The following is a 20,000-nucleotide window of genomic DNA, read 5'->3' as shown; positions in this document are numbered from 1 at the left end:
TCTCTCCCTCCCGGCCTCTCTTTCTCTCTCCCCTTATCTCACCCATCTCCTGAACAAGCCTTAAAACACAATTTCCCTACACCCACGCACAGATTTCTGTTAAAACTTAGGACACTTATTCTTACAGGGTTATGGCTGTAGTTTCTTTATGGTGCCTTCAAACATGCTTATTGTTGACAAAAATGTACAAATACAACAGTTGATCCTCAGAATTTATGAATGTTCTTCCAGGACTATTCAGCATTGATTTTCTCTTTCAGAAACACTATTGTCCTCCTCTACAATGCTGTGTTTATTTAAGCCAGTGATTCACAAACCTTTCATGGCATGGCCTCCTTTGAGAATGAGAAAAAAAAAAACGGGTGATGTTAGGTGCATATCCGTTGTATTAGGCTATCTATCCCTTCTAACATAACATATAGGCTGAACGGTAGGCCCTTACCATATCATATAAGTAAGAAGTAGACTATACTCACAATCAAATAGAATAGTTACAGAATACCTGCTCCCGTCTCAGCTGATAAGAGTCAGGGTATTTATAATGAGTAGATTTAGGTGTGTTCAGCTGATCAAGAGTGCTGCCGGTCAAGTATGTCAAGTATGTCAGTCAAGTATGATGGCCAGGGTAAGATGGCAAAAATGCAGAGACAGGGAGGCATGGATTGAGAATCACTGCTTTAGCGAATGTCAAAGACAGCAGCTAACTAATGAGGCTTTGGAATGCCTTTAGTATATCTGGTATATTAGAACTAATAAAAAAATATTGATTGTCAAAAAAAAACACAAGCCAGAACTACAAAGTGTTTGTAGTAGTAGAATAAATAACAAAAAGTTTGAACCGCTTCCATGTTTCAGGTTTTGTAACGTGAGATGGTCTGCACCCGCTGCACGTTTTCCCATTATTGATGCTATTTCTGTTGATTAGCTGCTGCCGCCTGGGCCATAAATTAAGTCTTAAGCTTAAAAAAAATCCTGAAAAATCCTGCATTGAGGGAACAGATCCAATTGTGTTCTATTCATTCTAAAAGCTTTTGCTTCAAAGGACTGAGAGTGAAGAGCTTTGTTGACATAATTTATGAATAAAACCGCACTACAATAAAAGCCCGGTGGATGAGTACTCTGCCACATCTCTGGAGAGAGATTGCTAGGGGTCATCTAGCATATAACCGCAGTGGTTTGTAGCTGTGATTTAGCCCACTGAGTCACATATCGTGTTGTCGCTATCAAGATAAGAGCAGGTGTGGAGAATGACTAAGATAACACATTGAAAACAACACACCCGAAAAGGGATGCATTTCATTGCTTTGGGATTAGAGATATCACCGTGGCGATAAGAGATCGGTGGCCCACTGCTTTGGTTTCTGACCCACAGAGGAGTCATGTGTTCAAGCTTGGCCCTACTGCTTGAAATCTCCCGATATTTGTTCTGTTCTTCTGGTCTGCCGTAACTTACACTGATAAATATTAAGAATTGCACACTTCGCCTCTACACGCCTCCAGTGTGAGTATGTACAGGGAGGACTGACGTAGGCCACGCAAACAGCAACCTGCCTTCTCAGTCCCCCATTTATTAATATAAGACTACACGTATAATACCAATCACAAAAAAGGACCAACGTCTGCATAGGTCTTTAGGGGCTTTTTTCCAGTGGTTTTGTTAAGATTTACTATCACCAAAGACGTATCTCATCCGCTTATCCAATTTCCTCCACACATCTAGTCTCTCCCACCTTTGCAGCTTGTTCTCCTTCTCACTGGGGTGTGAGGCAGGACCTTAGCTGACTCTGAACCTATCTAGGCTGAGCAGGGATTAGCAGCGTAAGCCATGTTAGAGGCCCGAGTCTCTCTTTATGTGTGAGTGTGATGGGGGGAGTGGGGTGTGTGTGTGTGTGTGTGTGTGTGTGTGTGTGTGTGTGTGTGCGTGTGTGCGTGTGTGTGTGTGTGTGAGAGAGAGAGAGAGAGAGAGAGAGAGAGAGAAAAAGAGGAAGAAAGAAAGTGAGAGAGACAGTTTCCTTCAGCGCACTCTTCTTCCTAGTCTGGTTTTGCCTTTTGAGGCAGTTTGGTCTAAGCATGGGTGGGCATGAAGGTAAGGGAGGAGGTCTGGTTCAAAACGAAGGTGTCCATGTTCTCAATACCATGTCCATCAACTTATCTGTCTGTCACTCTATCAACACGCCTACAGCATACACTGTATCAGTATGAGACAGCATTGCAAAACTAATCAATTTCTCATATTCACCCGTCTCCCAACAGTGGTTCAAGCAAACATGTTGGGAAGAATGCCCTCGGGTAGCTGGTGAGACTGGGGAACTGAGTATACTGCACCCGGAATGCGACTTAAAAGGCAGCTATCTCTGCTATGTCAGCTGCAGTATTTCAGTGTTTCCTGCATATTAAGAAGCACAGTCTTGCTCCAGGCTCACACCTGCACCCTCAGATCTGAGAGACCAGCATGCTAGCAAGGTGGCCACGTCCCATGTAAGTCAGTGTCTGTGGCTAGAACACCTGTTAAGGTGTCATGGACAAGTCTTACTCACTGAACGGTTTTGTACGTGCTGGCTACCATTGTATCTATCCAGCTATGTCTCCCTGCAACTGCTAGGTCCTCTTCAGCACACACACACACACACACACACACACACACACACACACACACACACACACACACACACACACACACACACACACACACACACACACACACACACACACACTCATGGGAGAGTTGATAAACTCTGTCTTCCCATCTCTCCTGTGCAAGTACTCGTGAAAGTGGCACTCTGAGTGAGCATGAGGATGCAGAGCAGCGTGATAGTCACAGGAGAGACTAGACAACGGCAAGTGGGAGATACTGAGAAAGACACATGCAGAGAATACTGAGCACGAAAGAGAAAAAAAGCACAGGGAGGACGAACAAACACACATAGATAGATAGATAGAAATATAGTACAGAATGTACAGAAAGACATACCTACAGGAATAGACACACAGACTGAAAAACACACTTATGTAGAAAGACAGATAGAAAAAAAAACAGAAAGACCAACAGACAACTGAGGTTACCATGGCAGTAACCATGGGGATATCTTTTACCAACCCCACCAACACGAGTGCCATGTTGCTTTTATACAACAGTTCTACTTCCAACTAATAGATTTTGATGACATCAGATTTGGATTTTATTCCATTTATTTCGATTTTTTTTCATTCATTCACCAAAAAATAGTTCAGTGTCAAGCATTGCCAGGCAGCGAATATCACTCTGCAGCCAGAAAGTCTAGTTGTACGCTCACCTGTTTGTACACTCACTTGCTTGTACTTAACATATTAATTTGAACATTCCCCCTACTCCACTTGCTCTTTTCCCTCTCTCAAAAACGGTCAAATGTAACGTTGAAATAAAAGTGCAGAGTGATTACTATTCATGAAGAGTCCGAATGGGCTTGTCCCAGAATATCCCCACATATGGAGTGCCTCTTGTCCAACCAGAAATTCAATAGTTCGAGCGGACCTAACTGTTGTATAAACACAGACAGACCAGTCACAGACACAGACACAGACACAGACACGACAGATGGAGAAACCAACAAAGAGGAAAAGCATTCATAGCGTGAGCTATTGAAGAGTTTGAGAGCACACTAATTAAGAGTTTGCCGAGTGATTACATTGATCAGGACAGCTTGTATTCTTCTGACTTCCCTAGACCAGCCTCAGGGGGATGCATGAGTCCAAGGAAGAGAGCAGTGTATTTGACTGTGTACAAAGAATCTAACACACACACACACACACACAAACACACACACACACACACACACACACACACACACACACACACATACACACACACACACACACACACACACACACACAAACACAAAAGTACACATTCACATACACATGCATGCACATCTTTATAAATACAAAATAAATGACATATACTGAAATCGTTCAAAACTTTAGATATGTCTACAGAAACTTTTAGGTGTGTTTTAGTTTAGACGTTATAATGGGAAGATTCATCATTTCAATTTCAAGAGAGAATTTCATATTCTTATAGACCTTATCATAGAGTAGTGGAACATTGATTTCATTTGTCTGGGGAAGCAGCAATCTCCACAAAGACATAATAACAACATAATAACCTACCATGAAGTTATTTGTCTCACAAAGCCACGGAAACGATTATATTTTTTAATGTGCTTCCATTTCAGTGTTATCTTCCATACAAATGCGTTTTGAAAGATTACATTTGGAGTCGGCAGGGGTGTGTACATATTTCACTGAGGACATGAGCAAACGTGCGGTAGTGTTTGGTGCTCGAGAGTAAAATAGGTAACTGTGTCCCTGCCAATCCAAGTCCGTAATAGCTTTCACTGTCACGTCTGGTGCTGTTATCTCCTCTGGCCCTGCCCTACCTTTGGGTCCTGTTTGTGGAGAGCTCGGCTATTATTTACACATCAAGGTCATATCTCCCCACGCTGCACAGAGCTTAATTAAGTCAGAGGGATTGACAGTTCTCGATAAAGCGCACACTACTCAACTTAATTGCTTTTTGACAGCTCCGCAGAGTTTGCAGAAAAGGAGAAATTGAATTTATGGATGAGGCGCGTGTATTTGTGTGTGTGTGTGTGTGTGTGTGTGTGTGTGTGTGTGTGTGTGTGTGTGCGCGTATGTGCATGTTTGTGTGTTGTGTGTGCCCACTCGCTTTCATGCCAGGCCTCCCGCCTGGATGGTTTCAACCAACCACCAATCAATCTAAAGCAGGAGAGGTAGCAGTGTCATGTCAATAGGGGTACATTTCACAGCCAACTTGGTGCCAAAGATATGCCGACAAATGAAAATAAATAAATAAAACAGGCATGACAGGGACAGCCTCATTCCTGTGCATTCCAGTTAGGACCCTTCAGCATTAGCCTACATACCCCACTGTCCCCCACCCCATGGATCAATGATCATTACAGTGGTTAACGGGTGTGATTAATAAGCTCACACTGCAGTCGACCCCCTCAATGGGCCATGCTGTAAAGATGAAACAGATCACTCCACAGAAAAGTTTTTGACTTCAACTTTAACATCAATGAGTTTTACATAGGACAATACCTCATTATATAAAGACTACAGAAGTTTTAACAGTATTTTACTACAATGTGCTTACTTTGTCCTATAGTTCCTATAATGTCTATAGCTTTGAAATACATTTTTACCTAAGGCTTTGCCTTGAAATGGCTGTGATTAAAAAATGTTTTTGCAATGTGGCCATGGCAACCGCCATGCACAAAAAGAACATCCTGCTAAGAAGAGCCTTTTTTATCAGTTCTGACTGGACGTGTGGACTAGGAAAGTCAATGTGGATCTGTGGACTGCACTATTATACATAACATGTAAAGCAAGGGGCTAACAACACTCAAGAAGCACACTGTATGCACTGCTGGAAGAAAATGCTGTACGTCTCTTCGGATGAAAGCTTCTGCTAAAAAAAAAAAAAAAACATAGTGTGGATCTCACCTGATACTCGTTGGGCCAGAACATGCTAACGGCTAGCTCCACCTGGTGCCACTGGCGTCCATGGGAGCCGGAGACATTCCAGACAGGCAGGCCAAGCACACCACCATTGACGCGCACGTACACGCGCAGCGCCCCGGGGCTGTGGCCATCGCGGCTGTACAGGAAGAAGCTGAACTGCACGCAGTGTGTGTCGTTCTCACTCAGCGTCTGCAACAGCAGCTGGGCCCGCTGCCCTGGAGCATGCTGGGAAGAGTTCACCATCAAGTAGGACCCTGGAGGGAGAGAGAAAGAGAGGGGGTGAGGGAAAGAAAGACCATCACAGGAGAGACACAGGCTTCATAGGCTGGAACCATCTAAATGTCACCAACTGCATTTACTGTGAATAATGAGAATACAATGTTGTGATTTAAAATGATACAGCACTGAACCAAAATTTGACATTTTTTGATGCTTAAATCATAAACTGCACCAAAATCAGTTTGATGATTCGAATTATGAACTCATTTAAACTGTGTAATCCAGCGAGGTTGGTGTGCTTGTTGCAAAGGTAGTTTTGGATACAAATTCATCCCCCTCAACACAACATGCTCACAGTTCAAGAAAAGGAAATGAAAATGACCACAATTCCATGTTCCACTGTATCAAATATATATTCTCATATAGTAACTGTGAGACTGCTCAATTATACCCCCGACAACCTGAAAGTATAGATTTCACATGGTACAAAGTCCTCAAAATTGCTATTGAAGTTTCTTATTAAGAAGACCGTAGTAGGATAGCTACTTGCTAATGAATGTTTAGGCTGCCAAGGAGAAATGGCATTTCCAAACCCAGTTAGGCAGACAAATGATCCCACAGCATAACATTATTGTCATTAGCTAAGTAGGCTATAATTTATATTTACCAATAGGCTAGATCAATGTTATGTTGGCTATGTCATGGAATAGTCCATTCAAAGGTACATCTTGTACCCTAATTAGGATAGTGAATGTCAGGTGAATATAGTTTACGGATATTTTTGCAAAATTAACATTCATATACCTAAATTAACATTCTAATATATTCAGAGGAATTGAAGAGCTGCTGTCCTCATTGCTTATATTGATTTAACTCTCTGTGTTGTGGAAGCAGCCTGTAGTAATGATTGCAATAACAATAAAAAAAAAAAACGAAAATCAAAACCAAAAACCGGGATTATTCTTAAAACAGAACCGAACCAGAAACATGCAGACTGCTCAGCCCTAAAAGATACATACAATATAATTAGCAATCACAGCCACAAAAACAAGCGGAGAAGACTTACAGTATAGGTGTCCTACTGCTGGTAATAGCTGTACATATGTATGTTCCACATTTCTTCGAGTTACTATGTCAGGCAAACATTTATTGATTTCTTTTTGGTTGGCCTGGTGCTGGGTTTCACAAATGCAACAGACCAACTTCACACCAAGGACCATATTGTGAGCTTGACACAAAGCAGCCAAGAAGCCAATGTACACAGACAAAGACATATCTGTTTAATATTACCAGGCAAATGTGTTGAATAGAAAACTAGTTGCCTGTAGCTCACGTAATGCATTCATTTCTCCCATTTGAAAAAAAGTACAAGGACTGTTGAGTGGGCTTCTTCAGAACGAGGGCATTTTTGGGCTTTTCAGAAAATGCCAGAACTACCGGCTGCAAAAGGAATGAAACATTTGGTAGCATTAGAAGTCTGTGCCCTCACCTTGAATCACGCTATACAGTACTCTTCCACATCTATATTGTTCACTTGAGGAGCTCTTAGGTACCCACTTATCAAATCAACAATTTCTTCCGCCTCTCTCTTTTTGACATTTTTGAAAGGTGGGATTTGCCCTGAGACATTTGAAGTTGCAATTCAAACTCCCCGGGAGAGGAGGCAGAGAGAGGGAAGGCATCCCCCAAACTCCAACCATAAGAGGAGGAGGGAAAAGACTTTGATGCAGAACTTTTAGCCTTGAGGCATACAACCTCACCGCCGTGTGGCAAGAGCAAATCTTGTTATTCAAAGCAGCTTGGGCTTTGTGCAACAGCTTGTTGTTGTGTGAGGGGGAGAGAATTCGTAGGTGTTAACATGCTTGCTTTCTCTCTCTCTCTCTCTCTCTCTCTCTCTCTCTCTCCCCTTCCCTCTTTTATTCCTCTACCTCTATCTCTTGTCCCTTTGATACACACACACACACACACACACACACACAAACACAGGATTCCGGCGGCTCCTTGGCATTAATCAGCTTGACACGATGATTACACACAAAGGACGGGGGGACATTCTATTGGGTAGTTACACATGCAAGGTGAGCCCTGGCCCGTTGAGTAATTACTGATGAACCGTGAGCTCGCAGGAAGGTAAGGGCTCGGCCACGGGTCCCTGTGCCCTTCACTAATCAGGCCAAGCCCATGCGCTCACCCTCCCGGTCCCCTGGCCGCTAACGAGATTTCAGCGCCGTTCGCCGGGAGACCTTGCGTGCCCACCCTATCAGAACTGTCATCTTGCCGTCCCACGGAAGGACTTCTCAAGGTTCTCCGTATGGAGGATTATGAGACTCTCTCTCTCTCTCTCTTTCCTCATCTCTCTCTCTCTCTCTCTCTATCTATCTCTCTCTCTCTTTATCTCTCTCTATCCCCCCACCAACACAAACACACACATACACAGACACATTCTCTCTCTCCCTCCATCTCTCTCTCTCTCTCTCTCTCTCTCTCTCTCTCTCTCTCTGTCTCATGTTCTTCAGTGCCCTGGTGAATCATCGAGTGAAAGGAATGCTTGGCTCCTTGGAGGAACTCAAACACTGACTCTCTCTGTGGGGCTCAAGCCGTGGTTAACCGGCACCAAAGAAAAGGAAATACTTTTACATTCACAGAACTCTCTCGCTCTGTCTTTTTTTTTTACTTAAAATAACTGCAGAAGACTCAAATACCTTTGAGAAGCACCAGACAGGTGTTCTCTTTCTTTGACACAACTCATTTGGGAATTTATAACCATGGCATACAAACAAAAAATGATGTGTGATGTTTCCACTGTAAATACACTTCTCCTGATCAAGAGTTTGGAATAAAGACTGCACATGACTGTGAAGCTGAAACGATCGAAAGGTCACAAATGTCACCAGGGTTTCTCAGTGGCTGGTTATAATTTATTGTCACAAGTCATAGCATTGCAATTGCATTAAGTTGTTGCAATATTGCATTTTTTTATTTGTATATCCTCTGTTTCTGTTGGCAGGATTGTAACAGACAACATTTCTACTTAATTTGGCCCTCAGTTACATGTTCATGTTCTGCTTGTAGCATAGGCAACAAGGGCGGTTGCCCAGGGCGCAAAATGGCAGAGGAGGAGGGTGCGGGAGAAGAGTTTTTTTTTTTTTTCTGGACGTGCCCCCTCTCATGACGACTACAGGCATGTGTCGCCCTTCTACTCCGCTGCTGACCTATAGCAAATCAAAACAGTCCATTGCCATGCGCAGCCTCTCTGCATGTACACGCTACCCTCGCTTACCCTTTGAAGAGTTTGCTAATATCAATTTGCAAAGTGACAGGATATCTAACCAGTCAAGTCTATGATTTGCTGTGCGGGGGGTCTGGATGAGTGTAGGCTACGTCATGGCTTACACCTGCCTAACCAAGTAGGCTCTAGTACTGATTCATTTACTCCAAACCTCCGAAGCCGCTTATAGCGTGAGTGAAGCATACAGCACATAAGTATCTTGGCCGGCATGATCTGGGTGGTGTTTCCATTTTGCTCTACCAGCTGAGCCGCAGGGAGACCAAACAGAGATTAATCAGAGCCCCGTGCATCAGGGTGAGAGGCACAGCCCACTCCAGGACCAGAGCCACCCAGCGTGGCCAATCCTACAGCACCCCCCCTGGGCCAGGCCCAGCCGTGTGTTCGGGTGTTTCTGGTTAATTGGATTGGTCCGCTGGTATCATGGTAATGCACTCCTGGGAACCCAAAGAGGCCATAAAACCCAGAAGGACGTGCAGAGGAAGGGGCGGTGCTCCCTTCAATAACAGTCTTTTATGGGCGTATTAACTGTACATCTCAATTTAGGCATTGACTGTTGAGGCGATATATAGTGCAGGAGGATGAGAATATATAGTGAAGAGTCAGCCAATGTTGAACAGATCATATTCCCACAGGCACTGTATGACTGAGCCATAAATGTTCCGGTTTTAAAAATAAAATGAGGATGTATGTGTACTAATATGGGGAGGGACAAGCGGGGGAATACCCATCCACATGAAATCCACATGAGCTGGATGAGCTGCCTGGACCCTTGCTGACGCCTCCATACATTTTCCATTCACTGTGAATTCCAAATGAGGTCGGAATCAAACGGCAGACTTCTGGGATACAGGACATAAAGTGATACACTTGATCCTGTTTAAGCTCTTGCTCAGGCGCATCAGAAAATTCTGGATCAGCCTGTGTAGCAAAGGGGGTCAGTGTTTGGCAATTTGTTCGACACTGCATGATGTCACAGCAGCACCAATCATTCTGATTGTAATGATTGAGGAAGTGCAGAATATAAAAGTTTACTTTCAAAACAACTATCAAAGGGTAATCCAATCAGAGTAGTTAAAAACACACAGAATCCAGGTCAATTACAAAAACATGGCAGGCCAATTACACAGGCAGAGTTCACCCAAGAAACACGAATCCAGGAGCAGAGTCAGAAACAAGGCACAGTCACCATTAATGAATCCAACAAAGTAACAGTCAGCAAAGAATCAGTAATTAGCACGGAAACACAAACACGAACATGAAAAATGAAAGAAAGCTCACGGACGCCTGAAACACAGAGACTTCAAAAAACCTACGGCTAATTGGCAAAGAGACTGCCGGTGCAAGCACCTGATGCAGGGCAGGACTGGAGTGGATGCAGCTGACCTGATTGAGAGGGCTGAGAAGGCTGAGAGCACTGATCGGGTGTAACAGCACCCCCACTCAGGGGGAGGCAGATTGGTGAGGGCCACTGAGGAGGACGGCCCGGTGAGTGGGCGGCGGTGATGGCGGAACCCATCCGGGGGCTGGGTAGGACACCGGCGGAGAAGGGCGAAATTCAGGGCAGGGTGCATGACCAGAAGGCAGAAGGCTGGAAACCAGAGTGCTTGAGCAGACAGATGCTTCTCAGGTTCAGGGTCAGTGTCATGGAACCACCATGGCGCTGGGCAGCAGAACCTCCATAATGCTGAGCAGTGGAACTTCCTTGGGACCGGCAGCAGTCCATGGTGCTGGGCAGCTGAGGCTGAGGTGCTGGGCAGCAGATCTCATTAATATCTAAGCTTTCCTCTGGGGAACCTTCTCAAGGCTATTTGAGTTCCCTAGAATGGTGACTACTGGGGGCCAGATTAAGGGTTATGTTTAGGAACAGGAACTGGAGACCCAAGGGTGGGTGCACAGCCTCTGCACTGGTTGGCCCCAGCATCACTGTCCCCATGGTGACTGGAACTGGAGGTGGGTCTGGTTGTTGAGCGGGGCCCATGGTGCGGGGCTCATGGTGATGGTGACCTGGAGTGGTAGGATCAAGCTAGAGGCAACAGCAGAAAACAAACCAGCCACCCCTGGAACCTCTCAAAGAGTCTCCAGGACTTGGAAGGAACAATCGCTTCAAACAATGTCAGTGTCACCAACCAATGCAACATCTGTGGTAATCTTAATCAGTCTCCTCAAAGTGGTAAATACCGTTACAATTTCCTGTAAAAAGTATCTTTTGTGGATCTGTTATTCTGTTGTAACTGCAGCCGAGAGGTTGGACCCAAGTGCAAAACACCCAGACGCCACCCAACATTTCAATTTTACTTAAGAAACAGGCAGAAGGAACAGCCTGGAAGAATGATCAAGAAAGAAGGGTACTGTCAAACTGCACCCACTGCACCCACTGACGGACTGGTCTCTTAAAACACTTCCTGTATTAATGGCGAGGTCAAGATCCCCAAAACCTCCACTTGCCAGAAACATTGAAAGACTTACTACTATTAATTCAGCCAGATGAATGAGGGTAATTTCACATTTCAGAGCTGTAGCCTGAGAGGCATCTAGGTGAAAAGGTGATTATTATTAAAAAGAATGATTATTAACACTGGTCTAAATAGGATTGAAATGACAGTACATTGATTTGATATGAATATTAAAGAAACCCCTGACAAGAATCCTTTATTAAGATAACCAGCCGTGGGAGGACAAGAATGGCACAGTCCACTAATGTAGGCTTTGGGGTGACAACATAACAATTCCTCCTCTTGGGCTCTTAGTTTCAATGTTCTTCTGATTAGTCTTCACTGCACACTCGCTCCCAAATTAAAGAACAGGCTTTGTGATGATCATGGTGCTGATTAACAGGGCTTTGCCCCCTCCTCTCGGGACCCACTCTTTAACTGGCAAAAAAAAGTCCTCTTAGAGGCTTTGCTTCCACAGTGGGATGTAAAACAATGTTAGGTATGGCAGATTTAAATTTGATTGAAGTGTCTGTGATGATCCAACTGGGCATGTCAATGCCAGAATAACGATGAGACAAAGCACAGCCTGCTATCAATATGCAAAACATTTAATGGCCTAAAATATGTGATGATCAATGTTTTACTGATTTCCATTTGGACGTGTCTGTACTGAAATATTCAGGTAATACAAAAGAGAAGGAACTGTGACACACAGCGTTGTGTGATCAAAGCTGAGATTGATAGAACTGACCCCCACTATATCAGGGCTGGCGTTGGCTGATGCCTGTGTTGTTGATGAATGTGCATTGGTACCCTGATGGAAATGAATCAAGAGCGGCAAGGGCCAGGCCAGACGTTAGTCTGTCCTATCTGCACCTACAATAAAGGCATTATCCGGCCGTGTGTTCCAGTGACATTTCCTGTTCTGCTAGAAATTAATGCCAGCTCAGTCAGGTAAGTGATTGGTTCTCCAGTGATGCTGAGAGCTAATCACATTTCTCGACCCGCCCCCCCCCCCCCCCCCCCCACCCCAATATAAAGGGTTGCCCCTGAAGTTTGACGCCAAGCAGGGTTTAGAGAGTTTTCTTGTTTAGTTGTGATTTTACTCAGTTGAGTTCATTCAGCAGCAGCAGTGATTATGCAGCAGTGCATTGCTGGCAACAGCTGCATTAACAGCAGTAGCAGCTAGACAACCAAAACCAAACTTACAACTATGCAATTTACATTAATAAATCCTATTTACACCTCCTGGGAGGTTTCTGCCTGAAATGCATTTGTGCTTTGGAGTTATCAATCATGTCTCTACCTGCTGTTAGACATACTGCAGCATGTTATTATCCTCAGCTTGGTCACCGTCATGAGGCTGCCAAAGGTATTTCAGCCCAATGGGCAGCAGGCATTTCGGTCCATGCATTAAAGGTTATACATATTCAGTGATAACCTCAATTACCCAGGGATATAGTACTTTACATATTTTCAGGATGTGAGAATATAATTTTTTAAAGGGTTGCAAAGGTTCATGTCGAAATGAAGTATCCTTATTTCAATCTGACAACTTCACTTTAAGGCACTGCTTTCTCTCTCTCTCTCTCTCTCTCTCTCTCTCTCTCTCTCTCTCTCTCTCTCTCTCTCTCTCTCTCTCTCTCTCTCTATCCCTCTCTCTCTCTCTCTCACTCTCTCTATCTGTGTATGTGTGTGTGTGTGTGTGTGTGTGAGAGTGTGTGTGTGTGCATGCGTACCTGTCATTTATTACAACAGGAATACGTTCACATTTCTCTCATCTACTGCAGTATATTAGAGATAACTTTACATTAATGTAGTCATGGGAAGAAGAACACATTACCCATATAAAATACAATTTACCAAATGGAGTTTTTCCTTTTGGTTAAAAGGGGCCTCTCATAGCAGCCCAAGTTTCCATACATGAACTAGATTTCTTCTCCCATGTCAGTGAATGACAAGAGTGATATATAAGAGCCAGTCATAAAGAGGGGGAAAGGGCGATAAAAAGGACAGAAAGAGAGAGAATATTTGGATATCAGATGGTGATGAGATGGTGCACTGTCGGTGGCTCTTCCACGGAGACGCATGCTGGTACACACACATTAACGAATGTAAAAAGTGACCTTTAGCAAATCACACTCCCATCCAGGGGCCTGTGACATCTGATAAAGCTCCATCCCTTCCCTGCTGCCCATCCCAAGGGCAGAAGAACACACGTAACAAGATTAGGAGCGATCCGGCACATAATAATTTACAGGGAGCCCTGCAGGAGCCCTGCTATTCAACAACACGCCGATGCAATCACAAGAGCAGGACTACAATGAGAGGGAGAGACAGAGAGAGAGAGAGAGAGAGAGAGAGAGAGAGAGAGAGAAAGACAGAGAAAGAGAGAGAGAGGGAGAGAGAGTAGGAGAGAGAGAGAAAGACAGTGAAAGAGAGACAGAGGAAGAGAGAGTAGGAGAGAGAGAGAAAGAGAGAGGAAGAGAGAGTAGGAGAGAAAGGGAACAAGAAGACAATGGGCCCCAGGGCGATAACGGGAAGCAGGGACACGGAGCGAAGGAGTGCAAAGGAGACGGGGGAGGAAAAATGAATTAAAAGTAGATAAAGAATAGAAGAGAGAGGAGTGGAGTTGAGATAAAGAGCGAGAGAGTGATGAAGTCAAAGTGAGAGAAGAATGAGAGGAGAGATATATACACACACACACACACACACACACACACACACACACAGACATACATACAAGAGCGAGAGAGTGATGAAGTCAAAGTGAGAGAAGAATGAGAGGAGAGATACATACACACACACACACACACACACACACACAGACAGACATACAAGAGCGAGAGAGTGATGAAGTCAAAGTGAGCGAAGAATGAGAGGAGCGATACATACACACACACACACACACACACACACACACACACACACACACACACAGACATACATACAAGAGCGAGAGAGTGAGGTAGTCAAAGTATGAGGAGAGAAAGATACACAGACCCACACACACACACACACACACACACACAACACACACACACACACACACACACACACACACACACACACAAGAGCGAGGGAGTGAGGAAGTCAAAGTGACAGAAGTATGAGGAGAGAAAGATGTGGCAGAGGAAACTGAAAGGAAAGGGAAACTATAGGTCTGAGGTCACGGTTTAAATAGACCGTTCCAACTCAAAGGAACCAGAACAGAACGAGACAGAGAGAGAAAGAGAAGGGTGAAAGGGTTTCAGAGACAGGAAAAGTGTTAGAATCAACTCTTTGATTCACCAGAAGAGAGAGACACATTGAAGAAGCCTTGCGGGTCTCTGCTAATATTATAAATCATAAAACATGTATATAAACACAGGTAGGTAGATAAAAATGTGAAAAATGAAAATGCTTTAAATGGAAGTTATTGACAAAAACGGCTTCTGAATATCCTACAAAATGCCAATGCATTCTGTGCCTTTGGTACTAGAGGACTTTCTGTCTGAATTTCCAGCTTCCAGGCCAGAAACTGTTAGCAGAGTACTGATGAAGGCATTCCTTTCAAGGCACACCATGGCAGTAGACCTAAGGCCACAAAAGGTACACGTTGTGCCTTTAAAAAGCTTACAGACTCAGTGTCTGTGGGGTTTTATGATTCCACTTCGGCAGCTTGTGTCATGGTGACCTTGGTGGCACTCTCTTTCTCCCCCTGTCCTAAGCTCTGTGAGACGGGCGGGTGGAAGTCACAGCATGACTATGTGTCATGTACAACCTATGGGTGCCATTTGCCAACTGCTGCACCTGCCAGGGCTGCGGTGGTACTCCTCTGCAACGGTTCGTTCACATAGCGAATGCTGATGAAGTTGCCCAATCAGCTGGAGGTCCAAAGAGCTCTGGACCCCCCCCCCCCCCCCCCCCCCCCCCCCGCACACCCCAGCCGTATCCCATCGCCTCTGGCAGTTCCCATCGACCTGCTAATGGACATCTCAGCATCCGCCTCTGTTTTACCCCTACCTAGGCGCTGAGAGCCGGCCTGCATGGCTGATTAGGTGTGAAAGAGTCTAGCTGAAGAAAGACCGATGGGTTTGAGATACATTGACGGCATTGACTTTGATTGTCTTATTGGAATTAGAGTGGGTTGGGATCTGTGCAGAGGTACGAGGTGCAGATAGAGGTGATGCTGGATTAGTTTGTCTCCCACACACTAAAAACATAGTTTGATCTTTGTATTCCTAGCCTCGCCACATTTATATAGACACACACACAACACACACACACACACACACACACACAATCACAAACACAAACACAAACACACGCATACACACACAAACACACACACAAACACAAACATACACACAAACACACACATACACATCGTACTCCAACCAAAGCAAATAAAGGCTTCATCTCTCAACAGGGAGCTGAGGAGAAGCGGGGGTTGACAACAAAGTCTTAGACGTGCACACACATCCGCCCCTGCCTAGACACACACACACACACGCATGCACGCACGCACGCACGCACGCCTGCACACACACACACGCACACACACACACACACACGCACACAGACGCACACACACACACACACACACACACACACAACATGCATCTAACAGCTGGAGACAACACTTGAGAAGATGAGCTTTTTTTCAGTAGAGTCCCACAGACGCACAAACACTTTACACACTCTCTGTCAGACACACAAATGCGGACACACACACACTGCATACACTCTGTCAGACACACACATGCGGACACACAAACACTGCAGACTTTCTGTAAGACACACACATGCAGACACACACAAATCTCATTCAAAAGGCAACCAAACAATCGCTGGCCTCTTTCATCTTCTCTCGTGCACACAAACACAGATGATAGCATGCACATTCTTTCACTCACACACACAAACACACACACACACAAACACACACACACACACACACACACACACATACAAAGAAAACCCCACAAGCACACTATTCTCTTCATATCTCTCTTTCTTTGTCCTACACAAACCGAACACACACTCACTCAGACACACACACACACACACACACACACACACACACACACACACACATACCGCCACATGAAAATAGATGCAGGCAATTTAATTTGCAGACTGAGGCAGTCTTTGTGCGGGTAAATTGAAAGCAGAGAGAAATCCATCACTGCTTTCATTAATGCAGACGATTTTCTGGGGATGTATGCAGTGGAGACATGATTGCTGTCACAGTCTAGAAAATCCACTCAAACGCAGAGATATCATGACTGTGTTCATGTTCTCAACGGATAGTGGACAGAAAAAAGTTGTGTTAAGTACTTATTTTTTTCTTGCGTCATCATAATTCGTACTAGTTCTGTTGGTACTTGGTTGTAAGATAACTTCAGTTTCCATCCATTTAGTTTTCCAGATGCCAAGTCAAGTTTCAAGTTGTCAGTCTTCTTCTAAGCGCACCTTCATTTTCTGATTCAGAAAATGTTCATCAAGTAAAGCGTTAGTTCTAAAAATACTCTGTTCAAAATCTCATTACGTCAAATGCAAATTAAATGACTTTTCAGGACGTGGGGTACATTGAGCACAAAAATGTCAGACAAAGAATTTCAAACAATTGTTCCCAAAGTTAGTTTATGCCGGTTTGAACACGCAATATGATATTGGGGTCAATTCAATTCCAACTAATTAGGATTAAGTTTCAGTTCAATTTTCATATTCCAAATTTAAAAAGAAGAATATTTCTCAAAATTCCCAGCCTGCTTATCAGTCTTGTTCCTTTATTCAGTGGTGAAATGTGGAGACTGGCAGAGATCTGGGGCTGGCAATAAACACATTCTGTGGATAAGAGATCAACTCTGCAAGCTGTCTGTAGAGAGTGGGGTTACAACAGGCTAGAGGGAGTCTGGGCTACATGCAACACCAAACTCAACATGAAATAAATACAGAGGTGCGTATATGCTACACACACACATACAGACAGAAAGAGAGCGAGAGAGAGATAGGGAGAGAGAGAGACTCACCTCTAACCTTAATACATAGACTCAGATAAACACAGTACACATACACACTCACACACACCCATACACACACACACACACACACACACACACACACACACACACACACACACACACCCCCCACACACACACCCCACACACACACACATTTTGCCATGATGTTGGAGGCTGGGGCTGGGGAGAAAGTGAGTCACCTGCAGGGTCCTTCTCTGTTGCAGAGATCGATAAGAGCATATTCAGAGCACTGTGAGGCCAGTCTGGACTGACAGGCCTTCCGTTACAGCCACTGACACATCACCCATGGTGACACCTAATCTGTCATCTCTTGCTCTCTCTCTCTCTCTCTCTCTCTCTCTTCTCCCCCTCCTTGCACTCCTTCTTCACCCTCCTCTATCTCTCCTCTCTAGCTCTACTTCTCCTCCCTCTCTCCCTCTCTCCCCCCCTCCTTCTCCACTCTCCTCTATGTCTCCCCTCTCTCCATCCCTCTCTCTATCTCACCTTCTGTCTAGCATTTTCCAGATAAAGGTCTCCGTCACAAATGATCTTTCTTTCCTGTTTTCTTTCTTCTGTTGTTTCAGGACTATTCTACTCCCCTGACTTAAAAGAACAACAATCCCCTACGTCCCTTCATCATGAAGGGACCCCTGGAGGAGAGAGGGGAGGTCACATAACTGTGTAACCTCTAACTCTCTGTGAGAGAAATAAACAGCCTTTTATCTACCAACTCTCTCTCTCCCTCTGTCTCTATCTCTTTCTCTTTCTCTGTCTCTGTCCCTTTCTCCCTCTCTCTCCACTAACAAGATCTCTAATGGCCCAGGGTTTCTGATCTGAGTTTCTGTTTGCAAGTAGGTGAGTGGAGCGAAGGCAATGGCCATGCTTCAGGTCTTTAGAGTAGTTTGAGAAAGGGGCTTACAATTAGCTTCTTTGTGCAGAGACACATCGGCATACCCAGGACGTTTGTGTTACTCGGGAGACAAGGTGATTGGGGTAGGGGGAAAATGTGGCCGCACTTCTTTCTGTTTAATCACAAAATGCACCATAAAAAAAGGTGAAGGGCCCATCTGGAGAGCACTTCTAACAGCACTTACTTAATCTTGTGTTTTTTTGTTTTGCTTTTCTTTCAGCAAGCAAAACAGAAATCAGCAACATAACTCAAGTGGAAAGTCCACCCTGAGTCACACTAACACACCAATAAATAAGTAGTCAGCAGACCAACAAACAACCAACCTACCAAGCAAATAAATAAATACATTGGCAAACTCTTGGCAAACGTGGCAGTGCCAGCGGCAGGAACAGGGGCTGCTGCGTGATAAGGCCGTACCAGCTGCTGCCGCCGGCGCCGCCCCTTAGGGCTACTCACAGCACAGCAGAGAATCATAAACACACTTTGAACAGTAATCTCAACACAGGCTTTTTTGCCTTTGCCAGCACCCTTAGACAAATACCCGATCCTGGGCTTCATGTGGCTCTTCTCTTATAATGCACAGAGGACAGAGGAGGAAAAGGAGAAGCAGGAAGAGGAAGAGGAAGATGACGAAGATACAGGTGGATACAGACATATTCCAATTACCCACTCAAATGAGATGCACTCGCCTGTGGTGCCAATTAAAGGGCCTGCGTTTATTGGAAGAGGCAAGATCTTTTTGTGCGCTTAAATCATATGAATGCTCTCTTTTTTTAAGGTCTACAAAAGTAAATGTTACAGTGTAATCTAGACACTCCTTTACAATTCATTAACAACTAATTAAAAATACAATTAATGACATTAATTGTTGTCATGGTGTTAAAGTGCTCTATATTCAGTAGCCTAGCATTTCTCTTAAACGTGTTTCACAGTGGCAGCCAGGCAGGGCAGACAGAAATAACAGCTGCTTCCAAAACTATTATGAGCCACCCTTCATCACCATGCATTTCACTTTAAACTGCTATCCCAGGGCTGTTATCACACCCTTTTTAAGGGTTGCAAGACAGAGGCCTAGCACACGTCTGTGTCACTCCTGCTCCAATGTGAAGACAGGTTATTTGGGCTGTGACTTGCTCATTAACTTTTATGAGGGACTTTTTTTTGGGGGGGGACTTGGGTCAACAGAGCAAAGACTTTCTGAGGAAAGAAAGTAGCTAACCAGGGACAAATATGCACATTTGATGCTTCAGTGCTTTACAGACCATAATTTGAAGAATCATGCGGGTATATGTGCATGCGTACATACACGCACACTCACACACACATACACACATGCAGCCAAAAACTGACACACACACACACACACACATACACACACATACACTCACACACACACAGACACACACAATTGGTCCACGGCACTCACATTTAAGGTTGTCTCAAGGGACACTGCTGACACTCAGCTATTTTAATAATATGGCTGGAGGCATATATCCCTGAAAATTACAGTCAAATCAATAGTGATAAATCAGCATAATAAGGCATTCAAGCTCGATCAACTCGATATGCAACTTTCTCTCTCAATCTCTCTCTCTCCCCCTCCATCTCTCTTTCTCTCA

The 20,000-nt window shown here is 44.4% G+C and overlaps 1 protein-coding gene across 15 annotated transcripts in view; it reads right to left on the bottom strand.

The window, feature by feature from the left end:
* The window catches only part of ptprub (protein tyrosine phosphatase receptor type Ub), a 201,774-nt gene that overhangs the window by 93,567 nt on the left and 88,207 nt on the right, over positions 1-20,000 (bottom strand). For all 15 annotated transcript variants that reach the window (XM_031575606.2, XM_031575612.2, XM_031575609.2 and 12 more), the window contains exon 3: positions 5,506-5,777. In XM_031575606.2, coding sequence (XP_031431466.1) covers positions 5,506-5,777 — 272 coding nt within the window. The remainder of the gene's footprint in view (positions 1-5,505; positions 5,778-20,000) is intronic.

The sequence above is a fragment of the Clupea harengus genome, chromosome 11 (assembly GCF_900700415.2).
Source record: "Clupea harengus chromosome 11, Ch_v2.0.2, whole genome shotgun sequence".
Lineage (NCBI taxonomy): Eukaryota > Metazoa > Chordata > Actinopteri > Clupeiformes > Clupeidae > Clupea > Clupea harengus.
The sequence above is the reverse complement of the archived record's forward strand: the minus strand, read 5'-3'. Positions and strand labels throughout refer to the sequence as shown.